At 42.8% G+C, this 10,717-nt stretch overlaps 2 protein-coding genes across 2 annotated transcripts in view; one reads left to right on the top strand and one right to left on the bottom strand.

The window, feature by feature from the left end:
* The window catches only part of AIFM2 (apoptosis-inducing factor, mitochondrion-associated, 2), a 6,148-nt gene extending 1,320 nt beyond the window's left edge, over positions 1-4,828 (top strand). The window contains exons 3-8 of the mRNA XM_010285237.1: positions 1,159-1,278; positions 1,698-1,790; positions 2,083-2,191; positions 2,373-2,525; positions 3,314-3,514; positions 4,368-4,828. Coding sequence (XP_010283539.1) covers positions 1,237-1,278; positions 1,698-1,790; positions 2,083-2,191; positions 2,373-2,525; positions 3,314-3,514; positions 4,368-4,522 — 753 coding nt within the window. The 5' untranslated portion in view covers positions 1,159-1,236 and the 3' untranslated portion in view covers positions 4,523-4,828. The remainder of the gene's footprint in view (positions 1-1,158; positions 1,279-1,697; positions 1,791-2,082; positions 2,192-2,372; positions 2,526-3,313; positions 3,515-4,367) is intronic.
* Positions 4,829-5,238: 410 nt separating this feature from the next.
* Positions 5,239-9,680, bottom strand: LOC104619379 (core histone macro-H2A.2-like; the record flags this gene model as incomplete). Its single annotated transcript, XM_010285238.1, has 2 exons — positions 5,239-5,959; positions 9,506-9,680. Coding segments are annotated over 2 exons (341 nt in total), but the record flags the coding sequence as incomplete, so codon positions are not given.
* Positions 9,681-10,717: the final 1,037 nt, after the last annotated feature.

Genomic DNA, 10,717 nt, shown 5'->3' with positions numbered 1-10,717 from the left:
GGAAAGAGCAAGATGAGCAGGACCACAGAGCACCTACAGAAAATGTGCCTCTGAGCAGGAAAAGGAGTGTAACCCTCATTTGCCAGGGGAGGGGATGTGCGTGCGTGGGACTGAATCACGCTCTGGGAAAAACAAACTGGACCTTTGCCCTCGAGCTGGAAATGCAGTTCAATTGTGGCAAACACCCCCATATCTCCTACAGTGCAGGTCAGCTGAGCGCGCGAACCCTGACCTATCCAAATCCCCCAGAGTTGCTGTTCTGATGTAACCCTCAGCTTGGCTGAAATGCCTGACCCCAAACAAGCCACAACCCAAGCCCTCTGGGAAGGCACTGATTGCTTTCCTCTAGGTTTCTGCCACGTGGGCAGATACACAAATGCTCGTGCTTAAGACTGGCCCTGTAACACTAGAAGGGAGAGAAGAATGAAACCAATGACCTACGTCTATGGAGGCCTGCCCCAGTGAGAAGCAGGCCCCCTGCCATCTCCTCTAAAACCAAGAGGCAATGTGGGGAAATACTCTAGCGTTTAATCCACTTGAAGAGCTTGGCAAGAGAGACCACCTTTCCCCGCACACACTGAATGGCTCCATCCCTTCTAGCCAAGCTAAGTGGCCTAGAGCTGTGTTGGGATGTGGGTGTGCACTAAATACCACACCCCATCTAGTGCTAAGATGAGCTTTTATTCCCAGAGCTGGATTTAGAGCTCAACAATTAACCCTGGAGCTCAAATCCTTATCTAACTGCAGGAAGAAACGAGGACAGCAGCTCTGATGACTCTTTTCAGCCAGAGCATCTCATCTTTGTTCAGAAGAGGAGGAAGGAGAGAAGTTAGTCTCTGGAGCCAGCTGTGATGGTAGCTTTAGTATCTGGCATAAATATCGGGTTATTTTCTGTAAACTTGTGGTAATTTCTTCAAAGCTCTCGGCTCACCTGAAGGATGGTGCTTCTCTCAGACCCTGAGGAAGGCAGTTACTCGGTGTCACCTGGACCAAGGTCTCTTCCTCAAGTCACTTTCTGACAAGTGGCAAGTACTTTCCTAGTTATCAGCAAGGGCTGGAGGAGAGGGAATGAACGAATAGCACCTAGGAGGCAACAGCTATGTTCTAGGCTCTGTTTTTAAGAGGTCTAACACCCTATTCCACTTTCTGCCCTCCCAGGAGCTCCACTACTCCCATCTCATTCTTGCAACAGGCAGTGATGGGCCATTCCCTGGGAAGTTCAACAAAGTCATTGACATGGAGAGTGCCATCCAGACCTATGAAGAAATGGTTAAAGAGGTGAGGAATCTAGTTATTTCCTAAGGAAGTGTTGCCTGCCTTTGTTCAGCTTCCCTGTCCCAGACACCACTATGGGTACCTGGAGCCATCTGTGCCACGGTCTCTTGTTGACCGTGATGCCTGCAGGGACGAGGACAAGGACACGGGACAAGGAGCACGTGCTAACTTGTCTAGCATTCTGCGTGCCCCCGAGGAAGACCAGCTGTCTGCACAAGGGGAAACCTGAAATGCTCAACAGTGTTACAGTGTACACAGGAAGAGTGCATGGGGTTCTCATTTTTTTGTTTCCTCTTAACGAACTAGGTGGTTTATTGCTGTTGGGCCAGTGCTGTATCCACCTGTTCACGGAGTGGCTGAAGGCGTCCAACTTCCTGCACATAACAGTTCTCTTGTAACATGAGTTTCCTCTTTACTTCAAGATTGAGAAATCGCAGCGCATCCTGGTAGTAGGAGGTGGTGCTGCTGGAGTCGAGATGGCTGCAGAGATCAAAACAGAGTACCCAGCCAAAGAGGTAGTAGCACATTAGTTACAATTAACTTCATCATTGATTCTGAGACTTCCTGCTGGAAGTATCTGAGATCACTGCAAATCTGGAGTTTCCCTGCAACGGCAGCCTTCTCCCCCACTGCCTCCCCTTCTGAGAGTGACCTATAGCCTGTCACCAGCAATTATTGGCCCTAGATGCCTTTCGCATTAAGGGCCTTAAGTGGGGCGGAAGGAAGCTAGGTATAGCTGCCTCCGCCCGGCACACAGCGAGTCCTGTCCCATTCCTGTGTCCCCATTTGCTGTTTTGTCCCCAACAGGTCACCCTCATTCACTCAAAAATTGCACTAGCTGATGCAGAGCTGCTAGATAGCGTCCGTCAGGAGGTGAAAGAGATTCTCCTCAGAAAAGGAGTGCACCTCTTACTAAGTACGTACTTAACAATGCCTCTGAAGCTCTATATTAGCCAACGAATCTCCTTCTGGTGTCCTCTTTCTGACTTTATTAAGCATGGCTCCCTTGAATTCCTGTTTCTCTAGAGAGCCATCTGGGCTAGCTGAAAACTACAGTCTAGTAAAGGTTTGTAACCCAGGGCGCTCTGTCACGACAGGTGAAAGGGTCAGCAATGTGGAAGACCTCACACCAAACCAGTTCCAGAAGGACAGGGTAGTAAGGACAGAAAAGGGCACCGAGGTGGTTGCTGACATGGTGGTCCTGTGCACGGGGATAAAGATTAATTCTTCAGCATATGCTGCTGCATTTGGTAAGTGAAAAACCACTGGGTGGGGAGAAGCAACGCAATTCTTCTATGTCTTGCACTTGAGTACTGTGAGAGTAGGAATCAACCTTATACAACCTGCAGTGGTTATTCCACGATACAGCAAGTGCTCTAACATCACATTAAATACGTGAAACATGACCTTCAGAAACTTACAGACCATAGATCAAGTGGCCAACAGTCTTCTCCAGCTCTTTCTGCTAGTACCTCCATCCAGGAACCTTAGTGTCCTAGTTCAGCGTGAGGCAGATGACACCTAGAAGTTGATGGTGACATCTAGAAGTTGATGGTAGCTCCTGCTGTCAAGGCCAGGATTTCATCCTAGATACAAGCTTGCCGAGTTCCGAGCAAAAACAGGCTCAGCACATTCATCGCTTTTGCTGAACTACCAATGTCACAGGGCATTCAGCTGATCAGTTATTCAATAATACAGCTTCAGTTAGAGTCCTCTTGCACTCCAATTTCAGTTATGGCACTACAACTATGGAGCAGTATGGCCATCGTACAGTCTCAGGCTGCATACACTAGCTCTTAAAGTTTCTTGATGTTTCTGCTGAAATATCAAAGGATGATTCATTGGAGGAGACTGCATTAATTATTAACTACAGGAAGGCAAAAAGCATCTCTTCCCTGACATGTAGAAAAGAGGGTGAAAAACCAACTCCTCGCTTTCTGTCAGTGATGTGTTTGGTAACATCATCAGCATTTTGGGGCCTCAGGCCCCAAGCAGCACCACAAAGCTCCTTCTGAAAACTTACTGTTTGGCAAAACAGGGGACAAAATGGCAAGTAACGGTGCTTTGAAAGTTAACAACCACCTCCAGCTGGAAGGCTATGAGAACATCTATGCCATCGGGGACTGTGCAGACCTGAAAGAACCGAAGATGGCCTACCACGCTGGGCTACATGCCAACGTCGTGGTGACAAATATCATCAACAGCCTGACACATAAGCCTCTTAAAACCTATGAACCAGGTAAGGTAATCTCCTACCACCTGGCCTTCGCTGTTGGGCTGCTTTTCTGCAGAGAACAGCTGTTTAACACGTACACATCTGAATTTGCATGGGACATGGATTAGAGGTGAAGGAACCCACAAATGGGGTTGACTGCATAAGCTTATAGCTCCAGCTTCATCTTAGTTCTTGCCAAAGACACTGTAGAAGTTAATTATCTGTGTCAGCCTCTAGACATAACATGTCCTTCCTTCACTAATGCCTTCCTGATAAATCTACTGGTGGGTGTCTGCTATTCATCAAACTTGTTACCTTTTCTTTAAGTTGCTTACTGTCCAGTTGAATCCTAGGAACAAGGAGATGACTTGACTCTCTCCCCCCTTCTCTACTTAAACTATACAATGGCCACAAACTGATCTAATCTCAAAAATCTAGCGAGGTGATGGGTCTCATTAATAAGCAACTGATGTAAATACTTACCATAACTGTGTTGAAAGCTGTTCTATGTGGCTGGAGGATAGCTGGACAGCAGTTTGGTTTTTAAAGGCTGTCCAGTCTATTTACATTTCTTTCTACTTACATTTTGTTGTCTACCTCTTGGACTCCGTCTTGGGAGGAGAGAATCCTCATACACACAGCCAGCCCAATCCTTTGGCAATCCCATTAACAAGGTAGAGCAAATGGTAGAGAGTTGTGAGTAGTTCTCCTTGGGCCTGCTTCTTTCCTTGTCACGCAGCACAGGGGTCCTGTGCTCACCAGTATGTGTGGGTATGAGGGAGGGCTGAGAAGGGAGGGTTTGGAAAAAGTGCAACATCCAGGCTTTGATACTTAGCTTTGAAACTGCTTAACTTAAACCTCTACATCTTCTTTCCAGGGTCACTAACATTACTGCTTTCGATGGGCAGGAATGATGGCGTGGGCCAGGTGAATGGTTACTATGTGGGACATCTCTTAGTGACCATTGCTAAGAGCCGGGACCTGTTTGTCTCCAAGAGCTGGAAGACAATGGGACAGACAATGCCCTCTTAAGAGGGGATTAGTAACAAACCAGCAAGGAATACAGCAACTGTAAGAGGGTGAGGGTGCGCTTTTATTGCTTGGACAAAACCGATACTGTCTCCTGCAGCACCTGCTAAAGCCACTCATCAGTATGTTGCATTAAAGAGGTGGCCTGCCTTACTGTAAAGGGGAAGGAGGCACTTTCCAAATGAAGTGCACAGGAGTTCTCATGATAAAAAACAAGGAAGGAATATTTCTTTTTCTTCCCTGTTGAGATAGCTCCGAGCAAGAAACTTGGTTTACCTTGATTTGTAACAATAAACACTGTGGTTTTCAAAATCTCTGTGGTTTGTTCGTTATGTGGTTTTGCCCTGGCTTTCTCTATTCTTGCTCTTCTAAAAAACTACCTGCCTCTTACGGATCTGAAATCCACTTTCCAGTGTGCAAGAAGAATGGCTCACAGCACTGCCTGGGGAAAGCCTGCCTAAAGCCTTGAAGAAGCTAGGGTAGTCCTGGAACTCAACAGAATATAATGCAGCTTTGTGTCAACATCTTCACAGCAGCCTTAATTACATCACTTAGCACTATACTTCAGCCAGAAGAGCTGAGGGGCTGGTTAGTTGTGTGCCAAGTACGATACAGCAAGTACTTAATTACAGATGCTGCTGCTTCCCCCCCACCTCCCGCTTTTTTTTTTTTTAAGGTGAGAAATGCCCAGAGCAAATAAAAACCACACTTGACACATCTTTTTCTTTTTTTCTTATAAAACAAAGAAAGTCACCATGAAATATTCTCAGTAATTACAGAGATTATTGTGAGTTAAAAGCAAAACACGCTCCTCATGCATCACTTCTAAAATCCTTTTCCCCTCGCTTGGGGCTGGAGGCAGAAGTTTACCACCTACCCTCAAGGGAGGGGAAAAAGGAGCAGAATATTTTTAAGAGCTTTCTTTAAAGAGAGTGTGTGTGTGTGTGTGTGTGTGTGAAAAATTTATCACTACAAATCTAAAATGAGGTTACTCTTTTAAAAACTTCTAAACTAAAATAGCAAGGGACACTAAAACTCCTGAAAAGTAGACAGTAACTCAATTGCTTAAGGTGATATAAATGGCTAGGGGATGCTGATAGCATGAAGAAATCGGACTAAACCCTTCTCATCTCTAGTCACAGCTCTCCATTAAGTCACAACACATCACACTACTACCACTCCCCCTCATCACATTGAAAAAATAAAACCCACCTCTAATGCTTTTAATGCTACTCAAGTTTGTTGAAAAATAAAGTTTCATTTGGCTGCTGTTGCTACTTAGTGTCTAGCTTGGCCATTTCTTGCACATAGATGCCAATACTTTCACTGTCGAAGAGCAGAAAGTAAATGTTCTTCAGGGAGGAAGAGCTGGTGCCGTCAAAATGGGTAGAGATAGCTCTTAGAGTCACCTGGGCTGCCGTCTGTTTTGGGAAGCAGTTTCTATGTGGAAAGGGAAGAAAACAGAACAAGCGAATGTCAGCCATCTGTGCAAGCATTATGCACATGTGATGCTGAAAGAACAAGCCATAGCTGTACCAACTACAGGCTGCTGCTAAGATAGTGCCAGTTGCAGTTTCACAATGTGGAAATCCCAGAAGCAAACCCCGAGGTTTTGACAGCAATATTCATCTGCTGCTATATTAGCTTCCTTGCTGGCATAGTTACTGTTTTCACTTGTGTCTACTTTTTACAGTCACACAAAGTTTTTTAACGCTCTCCCTTAGAATTAAATTTTTCTATGCCATGCTGGGCAGGCTAAAGAGTTCAAGGGATGATTATACTTTTTTTGTTAGAAAGAAGATAAAAATACAGCAACTACTTAGCTGTCCTCCTCACTTTGTCATTAAAAATACTTTGCTTGAGACTTTGGTGAAAATAATTGAAATTACAAACCCAAGCCAAGTTAAGGCCAAGATGCATTCATTCATTAATTTTGATGGTAATATTCTCTAACCTACACTCTGAAAAGCTAAAAGCTCCAGTCTTTACAGCATGTAGACTTTTCAACTGTGTTGACAAGTCTTGAGGCACCTGCTCTACAACCATGAGGTTCAAGTTTCTTGGCAGCAGCATTTTTTCCATCTTGAAAAAGGAGTATGAGAATGATTAAGTCATGAAACCATTCAGCTGCAACACAGTTCCTTCACCCTCATCTCTGCACTACAAGGGAATGGGCTGAGAGCACCTCGCAAAGAGCACAGTTACTATGAAGGTCAGCTGCTTCGCATCTCTATTTATATAAAAATATGACTGCTATAATACTGGACATAATTTCAAGAATTGTTCTACAGTTTGAACTTGGTCTAATGAAATATTCTGCCTTGCAGTATGCTCACGCTCAAGAAGGTGTCTCCACATTGTTTTACTTGTCTAATACTAAACAAATTCCTTGACCTAGAAAGGACCACTCATACCTGTGCGTCTCTGCCACTGCCATCTGGAGGGAAAGACACTCTCCTGCATTCCCTGCTGGAGTTTCTCTGCTGCCTGACAATGCTCGTAACAGTTCCTCTGATTTTGCACAACACTGGAGAGTGTCGATGCAGTGCTTGCTACATGAGTATGTAGGAAGCCATGTACCTTGGAAAGTCTGGATGAGACTTTACTGGGACATACCAAATTGTCTGAAAGTGACTTAAGACCCAGCTGAGATTTCAGATGAGTCTTTGGGCATAACTCTGCTGGCTGCTCTTGAGTTTAATGCCTGCTATCTAGATTCTACTGCATGATGATGCTCCAGACGAAGTTAGATCCATGCCAAAAAAATTGGCCAGCACAACCTAGCTTACATCCTTCCTCTGAGGCAGGATTACATATAACTTTTCTGCTTCTGAAAAAAGTTTGTCTAACCTATATACTTAAAGATCTTTCAGTGATGGGGTTACATCAAAATACAAAGATAAGCCATTCCAGTGCCTAACAATCCTTACACTTGAAATATTACAGTATTTCTTTTAATAGCATCCAGGACTGCCTTTGCAGTGTTTTTTTCTTTTTCCCCCACTCTCTGATAGCACTGTGATGTGCATTGGTTTTTATTTCCCTTTCTAAGTTTAGTACTACTCACTTCTCCTTACTCAACTTCATGTTAAGTCATTTCAGACTACTTATATTTACATTAAATATCATCCAAAAAATAGTTGTCAACAACTGCTGTATCAATATTCACTGTAACCCAAACGATTACTAGCAAACAGATTTTCCTACTCTCAGTCCCTGGACAGTATCTGCAGCAACCCAGCTAAATAGCCTTTCTGGCAGCAAGCTATCGATAAGGACTTTTTGAAAATGTTTTTCAGCTGATTTATATCTGCTTCACAGCACAGTAATTTAATCTAAACTGCATTTCTCTACTTTTAAATGCCAAGATCATAGAAGTGAAAAGCCCTGGCACAACTGAGCTATCCCACCTCTTGCTACATTCTACCAGTTACTGTAAACAGTCCCTAAGATGGGACACAGGAAAAATGAAAATTCACAGACCCAATACAGCATAATTCCTCATCTACCCAATAAAACCAGCATTTCTTGTGCAGACATGTAGGTGGAATAAAATGACAGCAAAACCATTAAGTCTTATTTGAAAAAAAAAAAAAAGTGCCTTTTTTCAGATAACTTTGAGGTCCTTTGATAAATAAAGTATAAACCAGCAGCACCTGTTAAGATTTACTATATTTTCTGTTAGCAGGAGTAATTTTAAGAGCAACAGAGTGTGAAGTGGAACTAAGCAGCAGAAGAATCTGCACTAAGACTAATGCTCCAAGACTGGATTATTCTTAGGTAACACTCACAGGAGACATGAGGTCTATAGAGACTATTTCTATTTGCATTAAAAGCTACAGTTCATTTTTGAAAGCTGAACTTTAATAATAAAGGGTGGTAAAACAATTTATCACATTTTGCTTTGACTGAACACTAGAAACAAAAAGATCTGTGTATAAAAACAAAATATATATATAAAAAAATATATATATTTATATAAACAGAAGATCTGTGTCTGCCCTGCCTCTTGATTTTTTTGTCTTGATCCATAAAAATATTATTTTGTCTTGAAAAGTGTCTTGTGTAAAAATGGCATTTTCACCTCCTGTGTATTCAGTGATGTGTGGCGATTTCCCTGACCAAAACACAGTTTTACTTTCATTTTATTCACTGTCAGGCCAACACAACTGGACTGTACTATGTACGCTACTCTTTGGGCATTGTTAACAAAATCAGTAGTTACACTTCAAATTAAACATAAGCATGTTCACATGCTCCATCATGAACAACTTCTGCAGTCCACAGGGCTTGTGTAAGGTTTCTTGTGATCAGAGACCAAGCAAGATTAACAAACTGTTGGTTTTAAAAGAGAAAAAAAAAAAAAGAAAAAAGGTAAGTACTTTGTGTGTCAAGCACATTTGCTAGTTATTGAGAAGAAATGTGTAGTTTCACTGTTGGTTTCATAGTTCCCTTTTTAAAGGGGAACTATATTTGAGAAACATATATTTTATTTTGAAAGAAAACATTTTGTGTGTCTACTCTGTTTAATATATATCCTTGGGATGACTTAAGTGAACCCCCTACATTTACCTAGCTCAGGTTACTGTTACTTGCCTCCCGTTTTATGCTGGTATGAATTTACTAGTATGAATGTAGCTTTAGTAAGATTCACCACAGCAAAATGAAGGGATATAAAAACTGAGGTGGTGCAGGCCCATAGAAGAAGAATGAAAGTTACTGACTAGCAATAGAAAACACAGCAAGTCCACTCAGCTCTCCTGTGGGTGAGCTAATTTCTCTATATAAAGGCTTTCTGGTCGTTCCATGCAAACACCACACTTCAAGCTCCTTTAATCTGGAGAAGCATGGTGTCAGATGGCCCCTGCCACACCTTCTGTGCCATGTACCAGAGGGTACCTCTCGCTATCACAGCGGCAGTGCTCTGACAGCTAATTATACCACTGCTACCCGACACAGAATCCTCCTATACAGAAAGTGTCATACCTGCCACTGGGAAACGGGGGAAAAGCCACGGACTTCAACTTCTTGTCTTCTGCGGCTGTTAAACAGTTCTTGATAGTCTCTTCAAGCTGCTCTTCACACTTGTCTGAGCCCCACTGTGGGATGTGACAGTGGATGACAAACTTTGCTGCTAGGCCGCTAGACTGAGTAAGTGCAGCTAACACAAACAAAAATATAACATTTAGTTTTGAATAGAAACCACCCTGCAATGCCCTCTCAATCCAAAGTACTTCCTTAATTATATTACTTCTCCAAAGAAATACATTAGGGATTAAAATATGCCACAATGGTTCACTTGCAGTCATCATCTGGCTGTCTTGTCATTACTTTTGTGATCAACTACTATTTCTTTGGAGACCAAAGAACCCAGCGCTCATTTGGTTAACACACAGTTATTCAATAGTATTTTATAGCTTTCTCATTCAGCATGGCCTCTGGATTTGTTTTATGCAAAGCACCAAAACCCTGCACTGAACACAGTATCATTAATCCCCCAACAGACATTTCTGCAGTGCTGTCATAGCCTTATGTGCATGCTTTGCACAAATACCCTGCATCATCATTACAGCTCCAGAGTGTTAGGGAGTAATATTTAGACCCACTTCACAGCTGGGTAATTTCAGACGACAACATGAAAGTCAAAGATGTTTGCTGAAAACCTCCACCAGTTATGTCCAATTAGGAATCTCGGATTAATTTTTCAGAAAGCATAATACTTCTCCAGGACCTGCAGAGTCCACAGCATGGCATCAGTTTGCTTTTCTTGCAATTGTGACCATTAGCACTTCTGAAAATCTGAGTCTCTGGAATCTCAGGTTAAACACCCTGAAACTAGCTGTGCAATTAAGGCCTAAGGATGAAAAACTTGGATTTATTCATTTGTTCACCATCACTGAATTCTTTTTCAGGCATAGAGGAATCCTGTCTAATGCTACAGGAATTCTGCCTAATGCTTCACTGTGCTGCTTAAATTTCAACCAGAAGAGAAATGTCAGGCCTTTAACCACAGGGAGCAAATTGACTGAAAACAACACAGGTATCCTGCAAGCAGCACTTTAATTCAAACCCATTAGGCTGGAGCTCAAGTGTTTGCAGTAGAACTCCAGTGATTAACAACCATTTATTATCGCTTGCCTCAAAACCTGTAGAAGGGGTAATTTCAAACATAGAATCACAGAATCACTAGGTTGGAAA

This window comes from Phaethon lepturus, unplaced genomic scaffold (assembly GCF_000687285.1).
Source record: "Phaethon lepturus isolate BGI_N335 unplaced genomic scaffold, ASM68728v1 scaffold56434, whole genome shotgun sequence".
Classification (NCBI taxonomy): Eukaryota; Metazoa; Chordata; class Aves; order Phaethontiformes; family Phaethontidae; genus Phaethon; species Phaethon lepturus.
The sequence above is the reverse complement of the archived record's forward strand: the minus strand, read 5'-3'. Positions and strand labels throughout refer to the sequence as shown.